Here is a 22,771-nt window from a genome sequence, read left to right on the forward strand (position 1 = left end):
AATGAAGTGGCAAAAGGAAACAATTGCAAAGCCTTATTCCCACTAAACCATATTGAATTTTGACCTTTGTTAAATATCTCTACCTTTGGGCCAGTGTTTTTACGACTAGCAATGGACATACTAGATGACCACCGCATCCCCTGCCCCCAGTACAGTTCCCCTACAGGATAAAACTGCAGATCCAGTAAAGTCGCTGAGATGGATCGGTGACTATACAGTCAGATACCTTCTCAGTTGTACGCAAATTCGACGAATGGTGCGGTTGGCTCGTAGGTGCAATTCTTGCAGTATCGACTACGTTGTGGTGATATAAGCGGGAGGTTGACCAAGGAGAGCTCCGACAATGACGGTCAAAGAGAGAGAGGGTTGTGTAACGCTTTAGTAATTTTCTTAACTCTTCGTTTGGGTTTCGTGAATGCTTAAGGCCTCACCTTTGTACAGTTGCTAAGTGAAACAGGCTCAGGGCCATGTTAGTAGCCCTTCTGTGCGCCCAAAATGCATATGCTGCATTGGTATTATAATTTTTTTCGTGTTCAGAAAGAACTCGAGGTTCTGTATATGTTCACTTTGTAAAATACTTTCTTAGTACTCAGTAAAGCGCTGTTTTTAAACCATGATCTAGTTTAATTCTATACCCATTACTGTTTTAAATCTGACCTTTGGGTTTCACTTTCAAAGCAACCTGGCATCTGTAAGCAGATAACTATTGCTTTGAGAAACTTCGAAAACAGCAACAAAAGGAGAAAAGAGTAGTAAGTTCCAATAGACCATCGCAGTTGGATCCCCAGCCGAATAGACGCATTGTTATTTCAATCAGGAAAGAGAAAGAAGATAAGAAGAAAAAGCTAATGATCAGTAAACGTCACACTATGCAACAGTAGGAGAAATAAGATAATTTTTCCTTGGACCGAGGTGTGTTGTTAAAGGATAGAAAATGAGAGTCATAGTCGATGAGGCCATGTGGCCGAGAGGAGTTTAAAGTGTTTCCATCGTCCGCCACTTTATTCCTGTGGTTAGTTCATCTAAAGTTAGAAAACCCCTCTCTTTAATTACGGAAAAAGCGACAAAATTTGCTCGATTTTTTGATAGACAATGGTCTTGTCTATTATTAAAAACACATTTTTGAATCTATTTACTGTAAAATTGTTGCTGGTGAAAAATCATGAGGGTGAAGTGCTAACCTTTTTAATTTAAAGTATTAATTAAATTATTTACTACTGCTTGTCCTTCGGGTTGTTGATCTTACCCTATCACTCGACTACAAGGCTAGCAGCATTCTTCATTTAACTGTAGGACAGCTAAGACCGTGCGTTTCTTGATTGCCTTTAGTTTTGAGTTCCACTTATAGTAAACAAACTATTTCACCATTCTAAAATCGTAAAAACTCGGACATAAATATGAAATAAGTGAAATCAAAGGAAGTTCTTACCCTGTTAGACTTTCTCAGACCAGTGGTGACCTTGCTGAGGAGTTCCTCAGCAGCGACTACCTCAGGAGAGCGGAAGGTCTTAGCGCGTAACTCCGAGCTCTGTTCCATGTGGATGATCTGCTCGGGCTTGGGTTTGGCTTTGGAAAAGGCCTTGCTCAACTCTTCAGTGCGCTGCACGTGCTTCAACTGAGCCTGTCGTCTGAAGGGATTCTCGGGCATCACGTGTTTCAGATCAGGCAGTTTATAGTCCGCCGGGTGCACTATTAACTCCGTGTTTGCCTCTACAGTGCCCTGGCTGTTGGCACCACGCACTCGGATTTCGTGCTGACCAAGATTAATTTCTGTCTTGTTTATCTCCAGCACACTGATACCTCCATCACTCAGCACCTTGATCAACGAGTCCTATCAATTGAAAAGAAAGGGGAATTTTGCATTGAAAGCACTTCCTATTAAGCAACAAGGAAAGGAGGTTGTAAGACTTACCTGGTGGACACTTTGTCCATCGATAAACCACTCAATTTCAGGCGTGGGATAACCACTCATGCGGACTAAAAAGCGAACTGGTGAACCAAGAATAACCTCCGCTGGTTTTGGCTCTACGTCGATAGTTGGACTGGCGGGTGTCTGCTCCTCATCCGCATACCTCATGGAACTGTCATAACTAGAATGATAGGAGTACATGGAAAATAAGGTTCACTTTTTAGATGCTTGATTATAAGTATTTGTTCATTGTATTCGACTTAAGTCATTTATGGATCTCAGACAGTCATAGCACCGATTACAGCGCTTAAGAGTCTCGAAAGTTTGGCATAAGTAAAAGACATACGTAAGGGTATCCGATTCAGTAGGCACTTGTGGCAAGGCTGTACATTCATGACCTCAAGATGATACACAGAAATTAGATAATTATGCAGCCTGTAACAGAGTCTGTATTTACCTCGCTAAGCTAAACATCACTGAACCGACTGAAATAAATTATTAAGCAAGCGAATACACAATAAATGCCTGGATTTTCTTTTCTGATTGTTTAAGTGCTTTACGACAGATTGCTTTCGTACTATTACAAAAGAGAAATTTTTCATTCATGGTTTTTGATTATCTTGCCTCGTGATATCACGTTTGGGTGGAAATATCCTAGAACACAAAACAACCAGGATTAACACTAACAAGCATCAAAAAATACATTTTTTTAACAATCTAATGTAGTATGAAATTGTCTTGGGATTAAATTGGTAGTATCTTCGTTGCTGGGAAAGATACCTTGAAAATGCCAACCTCAGCTCATGGTTTAAAGCATAGTTTTATAGATGTAAAATACCTTAACTTAAACAAAAAAAGTGTTCTGAGATGTGATATGCTACTTTAAGGTTGAGATAGCAATAAAGCAAAGCATGCTTGTCAATTTGTTTAGAAAATTGAGGATGCCGACAAGCCAAACTGGTTCTATTGATACTAGGTGGCTCAGCCACGTGTAAAAATAATTATTCTAGACAAGCAAATTAATTAATTTTCTAACCAGTTTTTGCTGGTTTCTACTCATTATAATGATCGTGCTACTGTAAAACTTGCCTCAGAAGGATACCACGTAATTGAAAAGAATGTACTTTAAGAATAACTTGTTGTTTTCTCTTATTGCTAAAGTTTTCGAGCTAAGCCTTCCATGTGAATTCCTCCGAACTCTTTAAATAGAGGGTTTGAAACCTACGCGTCATTTCCATGCTCAATAGCCTGAATGAGCTTGAATCCCTCAGAACCCTCGAGAAGGTTGCTCTGGGTGATGATGGCGGCGCTGGGAGAGCATTGCAGATCCAGATGGTCACTCTCAGTCGTGCCTGCTGAGTTTGCGATTTTGCAAGAGTAAGTCCCACTGTCCTCAGGAATGGTGTGGCGAATCAGCAGACTCGCAATACCACGCTCGTATTCCATTTGGAACCGCGTGCCATTTGTCAGTGGCTCACCGTCTTTGCACCTATGATGTAGATACAGAAGAAGTGTTTCTACTAAACAAGCGTTAAGTAGAACTTTACTTAACCGCTCGCATACTTGCTTACCAATGGACAACAAGGTTGGGATCATTAGAGGGCTCGTACTGAAGACGAAAGCTCACTGGCTCGTCTTCAGCACAGTTGCCCACGGGTTTGGGCTGAACAACGATTGTGGGAGCAGCAGCAGGTCCATCTTCTTGGAAATTGTCGGGTCGAGGAGCATTCAGCATCGCCTCCAGATCCTGAACGGCCTGCAAACCTGTGCGACCATTACGTGTTCTGGTTATTAAATATCTCAGGTTGTTTGGGAGTGCATTTACTTGCATTAGTGCAAATTCCTGTTAAAGTAAATGCTAGAATATAGACCCTGAATAGTTAGTCACATTAGACAGAGATTGTTACAGTTAACATCTCTAGTGTATCTATAAGAAAATGACTGTAATTTGGCTTAATAACACTTTTCAAGTTTAGCACAATATATTTTATTTCTAAAAAAGTTCTTTGTAACTTAATCAAATACCAAATATCTTCAGCTACGAAGACATATGACTTTGGGATCCCAGTCAAAACGAGATGGACTTTGTGGTTAACAAAAGTCTTAAAACACGGTTAATCCACTGCCATAATTAAGTAAAGATATTTAGGAGTAGTGAATACTACCATACTTGTACGAGCTGTGTCCAGCTTGCTCCCGGCTTCTGATATCCGAATCCTTGAAAGAGTTTTTGCTCAAAAGCATTTGTTTGAAATTTGCAACTTCCAAACACCTCTCTTGTAAGTTCTATACAGATATTCAAGTCAACTATTTGTTGGTATAAGGTAAATAAATGATAGTGTATAGTAAAAATACGATATTTTTGCCTTCTTAGACAAAGAAAATCAGCGAAAAGAGATACACGCACAAGCGTAAACATAATTCAAAGGTATGTAATTCAGGCATGAACAATTATAACAGAATCCTAGAAATATTCGACGAATACATTGCCCATATTTTTATTTAAAGGGCCAACTACTTTAATTTGATGATTAGATGGAGGTGAAATCATGTGACGTGTTTGCATGGGAACGTTATTTGAAATTTATTAATACCTTTTCAATTTATGAAAATATGTTAACAGGGCAGTGCATTGCAACTTTCTCCAATAAAAGTTTTATTGCTGAACTGGTAGCATAAAAAAGTAGCAAAGTTAAAGTTAGGCTTTTTAAAATGCCTAGCTAAATATTAAGTATCAGCTACAGTCTAAAATAGATGGCCTACTGGACGCATACCTTTCGGTTCCTTTAACTGAGTATCCGTGATGAGATTCTTCGTGGTCTCAACAACGAGCTCGGCAGACTGGGTTTCCGCTCTCCCGTGTTCCGTGGTAACACAGCACACGTACTCTCCCATGTCTGAAGGGAGCACGTACTTGAAGCTCAGACTAGCCATACCCATCTCCAACTTGCCGTTGATGCGGGAACCTGCAACGAAGCTGCAGTATGCTTACTGAGAAAACAGGGATAGAGGCTTTGTTTGAGCAAAAGCTGCGTTACCGAAGTGAACGGGTTCGCCATTTTGCAACCAAACAAAGTCGACCTTGGTACCGTTGCCAGTGTCCACGGGCACCTCGAAGTAGGCGTCCAATGTCTCAACGGTAGTCAGTGTCGGTGGTACAATCGGCCCTGTGAACTTCGGAGGGATGGGGTCAGGCACGTGCTCGACAAAGCTTAAAGGGCAATGATTTGCATGAGGGCTGCGTAAAAGAAAATTTTTTGAAGTAAATTAAAATTTATTGTTGGAGTCGCAGAAATGTCAGGACTGTTGTATTTCTAATAGCCAATAATTGGGGCATTTTTTGACTAAAGGGTAGATGCGTGATTCTTTAAGACAAGAAGTTGTTTTTGGGTTGTTGATTTATGTGTATTATTTAATTCTTTCAAAAGCACCTGCTTTTTACTATTTATTCTGATGTTGCTCATGCATGACTCTTTCGTAACTCCGTTTTCGGGTCTTCGTCGCATGTTCATGAAAAGTAGTTGTCGATACAGGCAAAAGAACAAACCCATGTGAGCCTTCGTTGCAACAAAATAAAGCTCTTACATCTGTACCAAATATAATTTAAAATTAGTTATTCTTTTCCTCCAAATGCTATTATTTCAAATTGTAGAAGGTTAAATTATGGGGGCCAATTTCAAATTACTCTTTTTGATAAAGTGGTGGAATTGTATACATGCACTAAAATGCGCTAAAAGTGATAATAAAATTATGCATTCCGAATGGATGATTGCACAGTACAAGGAAAATTGCAGGACACCGAAAGAACAGATAAAAGCTTTCTGCGGAAATGCACTTCTCGCAAACGTGTGGTCACTTCAAGCTCATTGTTATCGCTCCTTCTCTTACCCGGAAGCATTGGCAGATATCACATTTTTAATGAGGAATGGAACATCACAATGCTGGTGCCAATACCAAAGGACATACATCTTACATCGGAAGCATCAATAACAATTTTTTGTTTTGTCTGTGAACATGAAGAAGGAGTTACTTGAAATGTTTTACATCTCTAATTCAAGTAGCAGGCATTACTACAGAATTCTTCATCAAAAAATGAGAATTGGTAGATAAATCTAATTTATTTAACGAATTGTGCCCAAAGGTTCCATATCATAATTAAACTCAAGAATGTCAATTGCCTGTAAAGCATTCATGCTTTAATATCAAAACTTTGATTTAGCCTCGGGTGAACCACCCACTAGTTTACCAAAAAAATAATCTTACTTTTGGTGGAGCTAGCTTCAATAGCTTAAAACTTGCAGATGATTGTGAAATATTATAGTTTGTTTAAATTAAGAAGCTCGGATTATTGGCAGCCTATCGGCATCATTCAGTGTGTTTTACTTTATTTTGCTGTTACTTTGATCCGTTATCAGATGTCATTTAGACTTGACGTGATTTGAGCTTACCAACATTACACGCCGAGTATAACTCTGTTCCAAGATCGCACTTATATAATTGATTCTAGAGCATTTAGAGGAAGTCCAGTAGCCGAATGTGCTACCCTGAAATGCTATAAGTGAAGCGTAATTTTTTGGATTAGGAATCACTTAATGATGCATCACGTTCAGCAAGACCTACTTCTGATACTGAATGAATGAATGAATTTTGGTTAACGTTGGCCTTAGTGACAAAACAATCCATTTGGATCTACATCGACCGAGAAGGTCGTAAAACCAAAGAGGCCAGACAAACGTGTTTAACATGCATTTATTGACAATAATAAGCTTCAAAGACCACCAATTCGTTCTCCACTTTAACGTTATTAAAGTGCACAGTTTTAGACCACTTGCTGCCATGGCATGAAGTGGCTTTTTTTAATAAATGCTGGTCAAGTAAAAAAAAACAATATGGGTTACTCCCAAACGATTCACCACTCATGACACCCTTCTAGGAAGAGACTGCGATTCACGTGGGAATGCGTGTGGTGGACTAGGAACGGAGTTGGTCACTTGCTAAAGGACAAACGATTGCAGCTGACATCTACTTGATACGACTCAAATACTAGAGTAAACTTTTCCCTCAGAAGCATATAGGACTAATCAACCAGACATAAGAAAGTTCTATTTTACAAAGAGAAACTTCATACTGTCAAAGTTACCCGTAGAAGATTTGTACTTAAGGATAAAAAGGATCAAATGTCACCTCATCCTTTTCATTCCTTTGATACCTTCTAAGTAATCAGCACTTTTCTAAGCATTAAAATTGCCTAAGAAGTGATTGACAGGTAGAAAATGAAATCAAGATGGAAACGGAGGTATGAACGCCTGGGCTATTGTTTCGAGAGACAACGTTTTAGGAAAGTAGAGTTCTGAGGAAGTTTATTTAAAAATCAAGTAATTCCAGTCTTTAAATATAGTTTTAATTTTTAGTCATGGGTACCGCGTAAGTCTATGTGGTTATTCTGTCCAAATTTTAGTGTCCAGTACAGGTTCGAAGGTCTAGTCTGCTATAAAATTAACGGAGTCAGAGTATCATCATTCTGGATCGTCATTGTTAACAAACTTTTGGTATTCAGAGTGGAACAAATGATTTTGTACATCCATCAAAATGTAAGTCAACATGGGGGTAGATGTGTTCGATTCGCTAAGGTGAAGTGGTTTTAACGGCCCGCATCTTTTTTTAGATGATATCTTAGGTTGACAGAAAACAGCACAAAGGAAACGGGAAGTGTGTAATATCTCCTCAGGCAAAGCATTCACTGTTCTTTCACATTGGACCCCACACTACTGTCCGCCTCTTTATGTAATGTCCACCTACAAATGAGTTTCAAAGAATATGCGGCAAAGGCGGGTCAAAGCAATGCTGTAAAAAGGACTTACTCGCCAAACTCGGCTTCAGGATGATCCAACTGCTTCAGGTGATTGATAGAACTCTCCGTAAGGTTGGAGTTGGTCACAATTCGAGCACCAGCCTCACATCTGTTCACAAAGGATTATGATAATTAATGGCTTCTCGCACACCCAAGTATTCTTAATTTCTATTTATTAAGATGGGATTTAGCCAATACGATTTCTGATTGCCTGATTCATTGAAAAATAATACTTTACTTGAATAAGAAGATAATGCCTCATACCTGAAAGCCAATTCTTTTGAGTAAACTTACGTCTCTTTCTTTATATAAATTTATGTCTATTCCATATCTAGCTTCTTAATATACATCTTATTAAATCAAATGGACGAGGTTCCAAAGATTACTTCGCATTGCCCAAAAGAACGCTATATTTTTAGCAAAGTACTACTCAAACTGCGTACTCCTGAACAGTTGAACTACTTTACTGTGGGTTTTTGTTACTAGTTGTTTCTTTATAAGCACCTTTTGGGGCACTTTTATTATCCAAACCGATCTGCTGTCTTTAAGATTTTATAAATGTGTCTGGTCACTAAGATCTGTGAGAAAACTCGTTTTGTATACATTATTAGGAAGATAAAATTTACTGAGTCAAATTATTAACGATCTATTCCCTTCGATAGTTTAGGCGTAAACGAGCTGTCCACGGGATATGGTAGTGTGCATCAAAACTTTTCAATCGGAAAAATGAATTTACTTAATCCAAATCTTACACATTCATGGGTGTGTTAGGGAATGCTCCACACTTGCTTGCACTTTTGCGGTTTTGAGCAACGATACACAGAATTTAACTATAAGTAAGACTAAAAAAAGGTATGATGCTTCTCTGATAGGCTGAACATAACCGTGAAATGAAATGACTTATTTAGCATATTTTTTATGAAAATTTAAGAATTTGAAAATACTATCACGAATCGATAGTTGACACAGAAGTGAAGATAAGGTCCCGGCTCAAACTACCATAGCGTTGTAGCCGAAATTTTTAGAAATCCGTGATGAATTTCACAATTGTATTTAATTTCTTGATTTGGTATGTCTAATCAAAATTTCCACTCACATCTTGCGCTAGTGAATTCTAAAGTGCTTTTGAAATATGAAGCAGCTGTGCTTTTCTAGACGGTGTGAAAAATTCATTAAGTCATTCCTAAAAACAAATTCCTTAAAATAAGGCCGCTGTTACACATAGGAAGCGGTCATTTTGCCGACATGAAGCCCTTTCCATCTATGTTCTATGAAATTTTTTAGCAATGTCACGATAAAGCCCGTAATGCTTCAACAAATTTGCATTTACGAGTCGTCCATGACCAACTCTTCACGCTTCATGCGTACGTGCTTCAAAACGCGTCATTGTTTTTGCCTCCTCCCACCCCACCCTACAACTGTGACCCCTCGCATCTGCATCGCTGGTCCCTCTAATACCCTTCCCCTTTCTCCTTTTTTCCGCCTTCCGTCTAAACAAGTCTCGGCTACTGTCGAAGCACATTTACTTGTTCATGCACGCACGCATGAGATGCGCAAGCGACTAACCAATAAAAAAACACGATTATCGCTCTATTGGAGCCAATAAGATTCGCGCAGCCATAATAATTGGCTTTTAGCTTGCGAAAGTTGCGGTCAAAAATACTGCAGAAAAATTAAACTGTGAAAAGTGGAATGCAGACTATGAGACCGTCGAAATGGTTTCAATTGGATTTATATATTTATTTTATTTCCACATGTAATAACAGGAGCACTTCAGTTTCCACAGTTTAGTTATCATGCCATTGTAATGATGACCTTTCACTGCAATTCACGCTGACAATTTCCCAACTCCTCTGTAAGTACAGAATAGATCTGGTCTAAGATTGATATGCTTCAATACGCCTTCAGAAATGCCCTAGGAGCTATAATATAAAAATATTTCACTTTGCTAATATTTTCTCATTAATAGTAGTCGACATTGTCAGAGTTTGCATTACAATATTTGTCAATGTAGGAAATCTTTTATTTTCACAGGGAGTAACTACTCTAATCCAAATCATTACTAAATTGTGTAAGCTAAGCAATTATAGTTCATGGTACCTATGAAAATTGCTATCTTGAGCATCCAGTAGTTTAGCAGTTCTTGGAATATACTTGCAAGGAGATGTGAGTGATTGATGGTCTTCAAATTGCAGGCTTAGTGTTTTCATTAGCAATATATAGGAATTCTGCGTTCTAAGTATGGCTGTTGTGAAGATGGCTGTTAATTCATAAACTGTTGAATAACCTGCTCGTTTTAATTTTTTGTAGGAATATAGGAATTAACTTACGTGAGGGAAATGGGTGAGCTCTCGACACGACCAGCTTTGTTGGAAGCAACGCAGACATAGGAGCCGCTGTCCTCAGGGTAGCAGTAAGCAATATCTAGCACAACCATGCCACGATCGAACATGCTGCTGAAGCGACTCCCTGCATAGGGGTAATAAAACCAGAACCCATCATAAAATATCTGAATCCAGAGTACCATTTATAACAACATGAATAACGCAGAGTATACACACTGTCAACGTTGGATCCACTACAGTTTTCAAAACTAAGAAATAGTTTACTTAACTAAAACGTGAGAGTTTTAAAAGAATTAAGGAGTAATTGTCAAAGCGCGAAATTAATGGGGAACGTAGTTTATACCGAATAGCTTTCTGGTATACATCGTAGATCATCTAAAGATACTAAATATCTGTTCCCCACTAGCAAACAGCCATCAAATATTGACGACTAAGTTTGCAATTTGGTATGGCCAAAGAGTAATATTTAGGATGCAAGAAGTTCGCACACTGGCACGAAGTTAATCACTTTCCCCAAGGCATCCACTGGCTTCTAGTTTTTATTAATTCCACGCCATCGGAATCTTAAAATTTCTATTTAAGTGCACATGCAAACACTTCTTCCATTTGATAGTGAGCTTCAATAATGCTGAAGCAAATATGCTAACGAAGATCAGTGGAATGCACATTAGCTGTCAGGTAATAGAATCCAAGTGTTTCGAGATGCTACCGGTTTTTTTTTTAAGTTTTTTTCTGTCAAACACAGGATTTCATTTAACTTGCTGTCCACAGGCTTGAAAAGGTCGCCCCATGGGATGACTCATGCCCGTGTCTCCTGATCACTTATATTCGGACATGTTGGCACTGCGTGGAATTCCAACCGGCCTGGCCGGACACAGCAGGAATAGCAAATATGGTGACTCAACTGTCGAAGCAGCAAAAGAGCAATGAATAACCCTTCTTCCTCTGATAGAAGATTTGTTTATAGAAATGGCTAAATTCTGCCCCAATCCTCCCCAATACACCATGCAAAAGCCTCCTGGGTGCATAAAATTATTGACTTCATGCACTTACCGAAAGTTTGTTTACATTTGGAGATGATTACCGCTAAGCGCGATGTATTTTATGACAAATTCGTTAAGTCTTAAAGGATTTTTACTGAATATTTTGTATCAACCAGGATTTGACAGCTTAAGTGAAACGTTTTTAAAAAAAAATAGAGGAAGTTTACTAGCCACTCCAAAAATCGCTTATTATTCGCAATAGTTGGACACTACTCCACTATTTTTAAAGCAGACACATAGTTTCATTCTCTTAAAAATTCGTTTGAACGAAGTAAACAGAACTGTATACGATTATATACTAACCAAGGAATTTCTCAAACAGTCGTGAGATAGAGAATTGGGAACTGAGGAGCAAATTGGCTTGAAAAACATTTGCTTTCTGGTTATTAATACAGCATTATTACGTTACTGCCTGCCGATATTGATGAGGAGGTGTTTACACTATTTTGGTGAACTTACTTTTGCAAAACCCAAGTTGAATTCTAAACATATGTGATGAACACAATGCTTTAACGAAAATCCATAAGTATCTACATGATTTCAAATTGTAGTCATTGTAACTGGCTTAAATGTTGAGCAATAATGACAAGTCTACAACGAAAATAGCCACGTTATAAGAAATGGAAACTTGAGTACAAATGGCCTAGCATATCAAGGTTCACAAAACTCCAGTAGCAACAGCGTAATTTTATAAAGTAAACGGTTGCGCATGTAGGTAAAGCACTCTTGTCTAGTAGAATCATTTATTATAAATGTGTTCTCCGAATGTGCGCTAAATAGATGACCCCAATACCTACCGGAGGTGAATGCATTTCTTCAGCCTTGCCAGATTTTCCATCAAGCTGATTCTGGTCAAAAAATTAACATTCGATCCGAATTGCCCAATTCACTTCCCTAAATGCTGCTTGTGCCGAAATAGTCCACTTTAAAAGCCCAATTACCTACTCTTTCAAAAGCCAGGAAACTAACAGTTATATGCAGCGGTAAAATATGGAACGCTAAAATATTTAAATTGGCCCAATATCCCTAAACAAAGTAGTTTCTTCTCTCAGAGTGTCTTAAGATACTGATTTTCTCGTAGAGTGAGTTAATGCACTAGAAGCGTTTGCATGAAGAGCGAGTTACACATGAGGTCGTTGGCTTACCGATGACAATAGGCTCTCCGTTCCTGAACCACTCAACCTGGAGGGTAGAGTCTTTGGCCGGGGCAACCTCGCCAATAAAACGCAAATGCTCGCCTTCGGCCACAGCTGGGTTGTTGCAGGAGATAGGTTGCCTAAAGCTTGGTGGCTCCATTTGTACCGCGTCGTGCTCGGCGCCTCTATCGAGGCTGGACATTGTCTCATAGGCATGGTTTTGCATCTCAACTGTCTCGTACTCTTGCTTCTCCTCAGCTATCACGCTAGTAAATGTGATTTTCAAAGCTCGCTTTAAGAAGACTGAGGGACTTGCCCGGACTTGTTATCAATTAAATACTAATAAAGACTAATAAGAGTAAGGTGGGAAAGTATGTGCCTAGTTTTCCTATCGGTTTATTACAGGTAGTTGGACCGAATCATGTAGCAAAGGGATATGCCTAGTTTGACGTGCTAAATTAGATGCAACCTGTCTATGGTCTTTGGCCTATTGCATTTCTAGTTTTGGAATATCGTGACCGTAACCAATAAGTTAATGATGACTAAAACAATAGGACACCAAGGCTGTGATAATGGAACTTATTAGCGAAGGAGTTGGACATCATAAATACCATATTGACTAATGTTCTGTGAAAGCGTGTATTTAGTCTGCACGAAGGTTGATGCACTGCTAAAACCGAATGATAGAGACTTCGTTTGAGTCCATGAAACTCTAGGTTAAAACCAAGCGCGGTAAAAAGGGAGAGAAGTGAAAGAACATCTAAAGCATGCTGAGAAGCAGTAGGGCATATTTGTATTGCATCCAAGAATCAGTCAACAACAACGTCAGAAATGCGGTTTACCGAATAAGTGCATCCAAATCTTTTCGATAATGTCATGCTACACCTGGGACTTTGAAGAAATCATAATTAAAATTTAGTGGGAATAAACTAAAGTGACTTTAGCAGCCCGTGGCTACACGTGTACAAGGTGAGCTCCAATATTCACAAAGTACAAAATCAAAACATATTTTGTCCAGTCGGTTACAAAATATCCATCATTGCTTATTGTTCAGTGACGTTTTACCGAAGGCGGATGCCAAATATTTGTCAGGCATATAAAAGGATCATAAAGTCTCTCTTAGATAATACTCCAACACGTTTGAACCCAAAGATAAAGGATATGCGTGATTTAAACACACCCTAGCTACCTTGCGCATTAGGACTCTTACGGGCACCCCAAATCAGCAGCTATTTAGAGCAGGCGAAGACTCACCTAATTCGAACAGGATTTGCTTGAACATCGCCAGAACGATTCCTCACCACAACCGAATACAAGCCAGTGTCCTCGGGGTAAGTATATTCAATGTCCAAGCAGGCATAGCCGCGGTCAAATGCATCATGCATTCTGGAACCTAAAAACGAAAATACAATTGAAAGTAGAAAATTGCCAATAAAGTTAACGGGGACATTTTGATGCTATTTGAGGAATAAGGGAGTGGACTGAAATATCTGTGCACCTCTTACAGGCAATGCACAGAGGAATTCGTTGTCCAATATTGTCCTAAAGTAAAACCAAACATTTACACATCCTGCGCTTTTCACTTTTCAGCCATATTATTGCGCAGAGTAATATGGACATATTGTCATACTTCAAGCAAGTACTGCACAAGTAAGGCAGAAGCAACTGAAAGGTTCGGAATAAAATCAGTGTTCACCTAGGCACTCATGTTTCAGAAAGGATAGTAAAGACTCCTGTGAGTTCATATTTAAGGGAAAACGATTATATAAGTCTGCTTACATTAAACTGACTGATCAATTCTAAAATTTCATTATCTGAACGCAAAAAGAGTTATTGTATTTTAGGAAGGACCTAAATATTCATTTATCAACTCAAATTAGACAATTTTTCAGCAGTATGGTTTCATTCTTGATGTTACTGGTTTTCAAATGTACAATGCAAAAAAAGTATCACACTCATTAAACGCAACTACCTAATGCCTAAAAAGAAATTGCCAGCAATCGTGATTTAGGCGAATGTTTGACAATTAGACACATCTCAACGAAGACACTACATGGTAATTACAGATAATATGGTGAGTCTTAAATGGTCCTCTTGACACAAGTAGTAGTTTGCGTTACTTTGGGATTCCCAACAGCATAATTATCTTATAGGTATTAGATCGTCTTAGAATATCATGCAGATTTTCTAAAGACAGTCATTTCAAAGTAAGTCTGGTGAGAAAATATCCCACTCACTTAAAAGTTATTTGTATCAAAATGCAAAAAGGCAGTAGAAAGTGGCGTTTTATTTTCAAAATTGAGACACTTTAAAAATATTATTTTCCGCCTGCTTTTTACCAAGAAATTTCCTAAACCCAAGTACTAATTAACTGGTGGAATTTTTATAAATACCGTCTCATTCACCGCCTTTGCTAGTTTAGTGTACTGATAGCAAACGATTTAGTGACCAAAATAATGTTTGATTTTCTAAGTGGGTCATGAGCAAACAAGAAACTTAGCAACAGAAGATTAAAAGTCTTGTTAATTAATGAATGAAAAACTGAAACAACTTTGGTAATCATCTTAACTAAGATGTGCCAGATAAAATGTTCCGTTGACCTGGCTTTCAGCTGTCCTTGTTTCCATAATCTGCAAAATCAGATACGTTGCGCAAAGGGTTAAAATTCGTGCGCTTATCTGCCAAAAGGGTACTTTACTTCGTGTTTTCATAAGCTTAAAGGAGTGTTTTCCTGGTGCATGAGTGAGAAGTAGTGTTGGTGACTTAGGCGACTTCACAAGCATATTAGCCCGGAAGCCCTATTGCTCTTCTTAATTAATCATGGTATAGCGTGGACGCGGACTAGTTTTTTGTAAGGTTCGCTATAAATTGGATGATGTGGAAAGAAAGGGCAAAAGCTAGGTACGCGAAATGTGTACGCCTAGTATTTCCACCAAAGCCAAGTGCCATCAAAGTTTTAAGACTGCCGTGCAAAAGAAATGTGGTGTAAAATTTATTCGATGAATTGGATAAAATGAATATTGTATGGAACTTCTTGTCGTTATAAGAACAACTGGCTAGTAACATTTAGTGCATTGTAAAAATAATTTAGCTCCTTTTCTGGCACAAAATTTTATTTCAGAAATTCCTTTTATGAAAGGCTAAATTTGCTCCCATTTCATACTAATGAAAGTAGTTCCCAATGGCCTATGGTTTCATCAAAATTACCGGTTGAAACATTTGAGTTTTTTAAAATATTTTTCCCTAAGGCTATCAAAAATTGCCTTTAATCACTTCTAACCTAAAATTTTTAATAAGACTGAGACTGTCTTACCAATGATAGGGGGAAATGGAAATAGTTCGCTTAATTTGAAAAGCTTCATACATACCAGGCAAGATTGGGTTCCCATCCTTGAGCCAAGTGATTTGGACATCCGAATCGGAGGCGACACGAACATCCAAATGGACGGGCTCACCCTCCTGTACAGTAATTTCCCCTTCTAATGCTGAAAGTAAACGGGGAGGATCCCCAACAATCATGCTTCCGAACGTTGAGGCGGTGGAATCAGGCGCTGTGGAGATTGCCGTCGACATCCCTCTAAGGATGCAATTAGCTTTGGTCTCGGGATGTCTGGATGCGCTCGTTGGTGCGTAGGTGGCGTACCATGGCCTTGGCATGGCCAGTGACAGCACACTTTCGCCTGATTGGCTGGACCATGCACCTGGTGTGCGTTCAGGTGCACACGCACACGTGCACTCGCACAGGAAAACGCCTTTCATTCTTTCTCTCCCTCCTCCTATCTACCACCATGATCCTCCCTGCCCCTCCACTCCCCTCTTTCATCGATCTCCACACACACAGATACGCACACACACGCACACACATAGAGATTGCAAACCCTTTATGTGGACTGGTTCTATGTATATGTTTATGTATGTGCACATGGAATGGTTGATACGTCACATAGGAAACAAATGTTGAACCAATGGTTATTTTGCGGAGGCTGTGCCCCTAACCCAGTCTGACAGAGTAAAATGCATTGAATTTTGGATTAGCTATCATAATTGTGATACAGTTTCTATGGTGGTGATGTACCTCTAAAAAATTAACTGTTTGTCAGGGCAGTAATCTAGCCTTATTTACATTAAATAGTCCCAGACTGAAACTCAAATTCATCATAGATTGCTATGACCCGTTCACTTTACTACATGTAAAGTGTTAGAAGGGTAAAAGGATAGTTAATATGCATTTTTTTTGTTGGTTTTGTATCACGGATAGACAAGATAATTTGCCAAGTGACCTACTTAAAATGACTATGGTTGTCTACCAAAAGCATTCTAAAGATCTTCCTAAGTACTACTTTACAATATTTACTACAAATTTGTCTTCAAATAGTAAGTCATGCAGTGGAATTTTTGATTATAATCCTACAATGTTACCAACTTGTGAAAAGTGTGTGGCAATTTTTCTGAACTGACCTTAAAGTATTAAATGTTCCAAAGACGACGTACATTCACTGTCATTAGTTAAGTGATTCTGAAAGCAAAACCAAGACAGCAAGATTTTACCCTGCAGCGCTTTGAAGACTTTAAATTGGCTATGATAATAAAACTTGTGGATTTCTTTGACAGCCAATTAGACAGTTCAAAAGGGAAACTGTAAGAAGCTCCACTCGGGTGGTCAAGATTTTTGTGAGCGATTAAATACCTTCTCTAGGATTATCTAGCTCTTCATGGTTTACGATTCCTGACTATCACACTTCTCTTATTTCCTCTTGGAAGCCGCATTTTTCCAAGGACACGGTCTGTTTACGATCTTTGTACAGAAGGTGGCCACGTGTCTCGGCCCACTATTTCTCTCCTTTCCACCTCGCTTCACCTAACCCCTTTCTCCCTCCCAACCTGCTGTCCGCCTTGGTTCTAATCCGAGGACAATAGAGGCCCAACAACACCATGACAACGAGTTGTAACTATCTCCTCGTGGCATCAAATTCATCGACATTTGGCGGTTTCCGGAGCTACTCTGTGGAACTGCAATAACTTTTTTCCTCTAAACGAAACGGAGACAGGGAGAGTAGGGGCGGGAGGAGGCGCGACTGAAGCACTTATCTCAACCTCAGCATCCCCTCACCAAAATTATTCCCGCCGCAGAAGACAATACAACCCTCGCGGTACTGGCTTACATAGACATGACTAACGAACTAGTCAATCTGGCTAGCAATTGTGATTTAGCCAACGCTCTTCGGCCAGTCGATTTTCTGATACAGTGCGTTTTGATTTGCCTGTAGGTGAACATGTAAGTTGCAATTTAGGCGACAAGCTAAAAAGGGGTGGGAATATTTTGCATCCTCCTACTAGTGGTATTCAACTAGACAATGAAAAATTTGGTTTGTATATATTTGCATCAATTATCAGAAAAAGGTTGAATGAAATACCATAATTCACAATGGTTTTTGGTGGGCAGGATCCAACAGTACCTAATGGATCATAAAAGTGGAACATAAGGCTAATGAAAGAAAAGAGTGGTCAGAAATTCTAAATGGTCTAGATGATACCTGAAAATTATCGCATCCCATTGCATACGTTATATTTGATGAACTACTGTCACTTAGGTTTGGTCACAGCAATGATAAAAGCGAGAGGTTGATGTTGAACTAGCTTCAGTCACTTCATTTTTTCTTCACCAACAACAAATTGAATTTTCATTTAAATCTCCCTAATGAAAGAATCTTAGGTGATTGCGTATTATCATTTTTTCCAAAAAATGCTTGTCTCCTCATAGTTGCTTCAGGCGCCCCCACTGACACTCGCCAAAGTCCTTGCCATTTTGGCTAATTTTAGCAAAAATAGGTGCGATTAGCATCTCTGATATGAAAATTGCTTGCATAAATGATTAATTTCTTTATATATCCTCCATGATAATGAATTATGCAGCAAAATAAGAGGCAAAAGCATTCATTTTGATTGAAAATTTTCCTGTAATTTTCTACAATAGGTCATCAATTATTTTTGTACGTTGGCGCAATGAAACAACTTCACCTTAAATAGCCGGATCCGTCTATGCAATGTCATTATGCTAATCTAGATCTGCAAGTGACTAGAGCCACAAAACAGTGAACAAATAAGTAGAAACCGAAAAATCCACCGTCTGTCGTAACTAACTATTAGAGCTTCAAAAGAAGACAATGTGTGAAGTCGTCGCTTACGGTAGAGATTTACGAAAAATAAATGACACTGGTTTCAGGGCAAGAATTCTTGCAACGGAAATCGTCGCATTGCTGTATTTTGGTCAAATTTTTTGCGTAGGATCACAAAAAATACTTACATATACCTCAAACTAGGTCTTACAAAATGCACTTTCCTGATGCATTTCGTATGATTGTTATTTGAGTAGAAGGAGGGTCGTCAAATCTCTTGTACTTGATAAACTGAACATTTCATAATAATTTTTCCTCTTTATTTCATATGCTTAAGGATTTTAACAGACAAAACCCGTAGATAGCTTAACTGAGAACAATGTAATTAAGGGTAAATCTGGAAATTCGGTGAAAGCATAAATTCAAAACAGGGAAGTTAATGAAACAAAAGCTATTTGTCTAGCAAGATATCACTGAACACAAATTCAGGCTTATATGTTACACCATTGCATAAATTGAGGGGAATAAAGCAATAAAAAGATATTTTGGTCTAACCATGCGTAAATTAAAGAAATTTAACACTTCAAATTCATTTGGGTCATTTTAAAGAACGCCGCTTCAACCCCATAAGATCCTCTAATATCTTATTCTGGATTGAAATCTTATCAATTAAGCAATTTTTAGGCAATGTACTTACTGACTTTAAATGCTGCTTAAAGTGCCTCTGTGTAAATAGCTGTAAAAGTGCATGGAAAAAGTGTAAACTTATGGTATCACCCTTGGCTTTTGGGACAAATTGGTTTGACCTTGGTCCAGTGTCACTTCTGTCAAACTGGAAGTGAAGGAAAAGCTGATTAATGGGCTTGACATGGAGTGAACTGACATTTCATTAAGTTTAAGGCGTTTTTAATTTGTAGTAGCCAATGCACAGTCACCATGATTCCAAGATTTGTCAAAAATACTACTTAACTTTTGCACTCCGTTCATCAATTTTGTAGCTCACCGCAGTCTAAATTGGCTAATTAATTAAAAATGGCTTCGCGCTGGTATACGAAGATAGTAATACGTTGAACAGCTCCAAATATGAACAATAACAATAGATACAGTCCATTCATATTCAAAGCGAAGGATGGAAGGTTTTTTGACTGCAAAAACAAAACTCTCTTATGTATCTAATTTTTTATAGTTACGCATACCAGTGGATTATGATTACATGGTGATACCAGAAGTAATAAATGAGATTGATAGAACGACTATGTACCGAATAAGCAGGGCGATGCAAGGAAGTGTTTTGATCTTAAAGCAGTGCATTCAGTTCCCAGGCTTACATGGTAAAAAGGCATTGGATCCACAATTCTATAGACACATTGAGAGAGCCACTATTTTGCATTTTAGGTTAATATATAGCTAATTGGAGCCAGGTGCATGCTTAAAAGCCTATTTACTTTATCGTTTTGCTAGTCATTCAAAAAAATGTAACCACTGAAGAAAAACTGTGATCGCTCATAACTTCTTTTGCGAGCAGTTTAAGGCGATGCCACCTCTACTTTATGGATGTATTTGAGAAATATGACACTCCAATCATTTAAACTACAGTAAGTTAAGTAAAAAACACTTCCGAATCAATTCACCCCTACGATCAAAACAGAATTTCCTTTGAGTTTTGAATGGAGGCTTAACGTGTTTAGTTTAAATGGCCGTTTAGTCAAGAAATATCGTTTAGGAACCTGATGTGGCCTCAGTTTGACCTTCCAGAATAACAAAATCGACGAAGTCTCCATTAAATATGACGTTACGGCAGGTAATGCTTAACAATCCGCTTTCCACTAATTTGTACTTTAAAAAATTTAAACGATTAGGCTAATTCCAACATCGTTGCATTTCAGTAGTTTTGATGAAAGAATTTTGTGCATAAAGTTTTTCTGATTTCTCTTTGGTGATGGAAGAAGAATATTCTAAGTAACTATTCCACCAAACTTATAAGAAAGGAATCCAATATACAATAAATATAAATGAGTTACTCCAACTCAGTTTAGCAACAGTTCATAGCACCAAGAATAATCTAAATTTTCTTATAAATATTATAAGCATCTCAATGTTCAATCCATCATCTTGCGTTCTCCATTTTAGAACCTTAGACGGTTGCACGGTAAATACCGGCTTTCAGTGAACATCGGTTTCTTAATATTCCGATGCCTGATGAGGAAATTCAAAACGTAACCATAAATTTTCTTCCAGAAAAGCCGCCATTAATCTGTCGGATTTGTTTTTATTTTTATTTTATTTTGCTGGTCTACACTATGGATTCAAAGACCATTATTTTTTCATTCAATGTAATTAATATAGTCGTCTTCTAGACCAGTTACCTGTGTACAAAGTTGATCAAACGCAAAGGGGATGAAGGGTTGGATCAGAAAATCACAAATACGGTTGCTGACATTACAGGTACGTGTGTGGGTGAGTTTGCTTCTGTGTGTGACTATGCCGTTCAAATACACATTGCTTTACAACATAGAAGGATATCTGGAAGTGCGACTTCAGGACTGGAGATCAACAACACTTTCGGGAAAACCGTACTGCGCAAATCTGTTCTCCCGTGCACAGAAACTGCTGTCCTCAAAGAAGCTTTGCAGACCCAAGTCGTTTTGCTGCGGTATTAAACATTCGGATCCGTGGGGATGGAAGTAGGGTGCGGGAGTTAGACACCGTGGGGTGGAGTGACTTATGGTAACCGGATCAGTGCTGCCTAATCGGAGGGTGGAGGCCATGTGACTCATCGAAGGGAGAACTGCCACATCCGGTGACAAGCCTTCGAACGATTCCACTAGTGCTCCATCCCCACCCGCACTTCCACCTCCTTCCGCCAAGTTATATTCGTAGTAGCATGTGATATTCCTATCAACGGCTGAACTCCGATTACAATCACGATATGATGCTGTCTGATCAAAATCAGTTGTAAGAGCCATCGGAGGAAATATAGGAGGTGGGGGTGGAGGTGGTTGTGCCGGTGCTGAGACCAGTAGATTAGAGGGATTAATTGGGTACTGTGGTGACTCTTGTACCCCGGCGTATTCCACAACAAATGTTTGCATCTGAGGCTCAGGAGGATTAAAAAAATCCATTGGGGTTGTACTGGATTCGGAGTAGGAGGAGTACTCATACGGAATGCTCTGATGTTGATCTGAGGAATAACAACAGGGTGTAGAGTTGATTACAATCCCATTAAAATAGGGTTTCGTTGGGACCTCAAAGGAATAGGTTTCGCTGATATCCCTTTCCTGTACTTTTGGTCGATATTGCAGAATGAGGGAATCTGTGTCATTTGAGGATTCGTAAGTCGGCAGCTGTAGTGGTAGAGCTGGTGATGTGAATTTTTGGGGAACCTTAGAAGAGTCATAGGACAGAGGATTTGCCTTGAGAGGTGTCAGTCGGTTGGTCGAATGAGCAATGGCTGGTTGTTTAGAAGAAATCTGCGGTGAGTGATGCTGCTTTTGCTTTCGACGTGGTCGATACTTGTAGTCTGGGTAGTCTTCCATATGTCGTGCCCGAAGTTTGCTCGCCTCCTCAACATAAGGTTTCTTATCAGCCTCAGAAAGAGCTTTCCACATAGAGCCAAGGCGCTTACTGATCTCCGAATTGTGCATTTTTGGATTTTCAAGACCCATTAGCCTCCTTTGCGATCGCGACCACACCATAAAAGCATTCATCGGCCTCTTTACTCGCTCTGCTTTCGAGGTGGTTGCTCCACTGTCTGAACTTTCCCGACTGGAACTCTTGAACATCCTTGAGCCGCCTTCGGACACCTTGTGGGTATCCTTTCGTTTCGCTGGTGAAATTACTTGTGACTTCAGGGATGAATTCTATAATTTTGAGGTAAAATTTTAGGCGTAGTTAATGATTAATCACCGATACAACACAACACAATTATTAAAATAAAAAGAGAAGTGATACGTGATCATTCGATATACGTGTTCAAGCTTTAGGTACAAAAATTATTCCTCTTAAATTGGATAAAGAATGAGTAGGGATCCCCTACAGAGAATTTGTCATTTATCGACATCCGTGCATAAATCAGAATGGTTCCATTATGAGCAGGAATATTTTTTCCTCTTTTAGTTTTATGAAGCAGGCAGATCACATTGAGCATAAAAACAGACAGGTCATTCTACTAATACATGGCTCTCCAAGATACCCTTAAAATTTGTAATAAGTAGCTATTGATTCCCTTTACTTAGTCAAGCATTAAACTTAATTGTTTTGTTACCTAAATCAACGATGGTAGCTGAGGGTTAGACATGCATTTCACGGTTGAACGTAGGCGCAAAACAGATGGACTCGTTTTAAATTGTCCAATTTTCTTTATGGGATTAC

At 38.8% G+C, this 22,771-nt stretch overlaps 2 protein-coding genes across 2 annotated transcripts; both read right to left on the minus strand. All coding sequences in view use genetic code 11, as the record gives it.

The window, feature by feature from the left end:
• Window positions 1-1,013: 1,013 nt before the first annotated feature.
• EGR_01780 (Titin) lies at window positions 1,014-15,941 on the minus strand (the record flags this gene model as incomplete). Its single annotated transcript, XM_024491029.1, has 12 exons — window positions 1,014-1,022; window positions 1,430-1,831; window positions 1,913-2,090; window positions 3,135-3,398; window positions 3,481-3,673; window positions 4,684-4,875; window positions 4,948-5,147; window positions 7,771-7,869; window positions 10,091-10,229; window positions 12,294-12,550; window positions 13,539-13,677; window positions 15,653-15,941. The coding sequence occupies 12 exons, from the start codon at window positions 15,939-15,941 to the stop codon at window positions 1,014-1,016; spliced, it is 2,361 nt and encodes a 786-aa protein (XP_024354485.1).
• Window positions 15,942-20,937: 4,996 nt separating this feature from the next.
• Window positions 20,938-22,107, minus strand: EGR_01781 (Transcription factor; the record flags this gene model as incomplete). The annotated part of the gene is made up of 1 exon (XM_024491030.1): window positions 20,938-22,107. The coding sequence occupies one exon, from the start codon at window positions 22,105-22,107 to the stop codon at window positions 20,938-20,940; it is 1,170 nt and encodes a 389-aa protein (XP_024354486.1).
• Between the last annotated feature and the right edge of the window lie 664 nt (window positions 22,108-22,771).

The sequence above is a fragment of the Echinococcus granulosus genome (genome assembly GCF_000524195.1).
Source record: "Echinococcus granulosus chromosome Unknown EG_S00007, whole genome shotgun sequence".
In the NCBI taxonomy this organism is placed as follows: Eukaryota; Metazoa; Platyhelminthes; class Cestoda; order Cyclophyllidea; family Taeniidae; genus Echinococcus; species Echinococcus granulosus.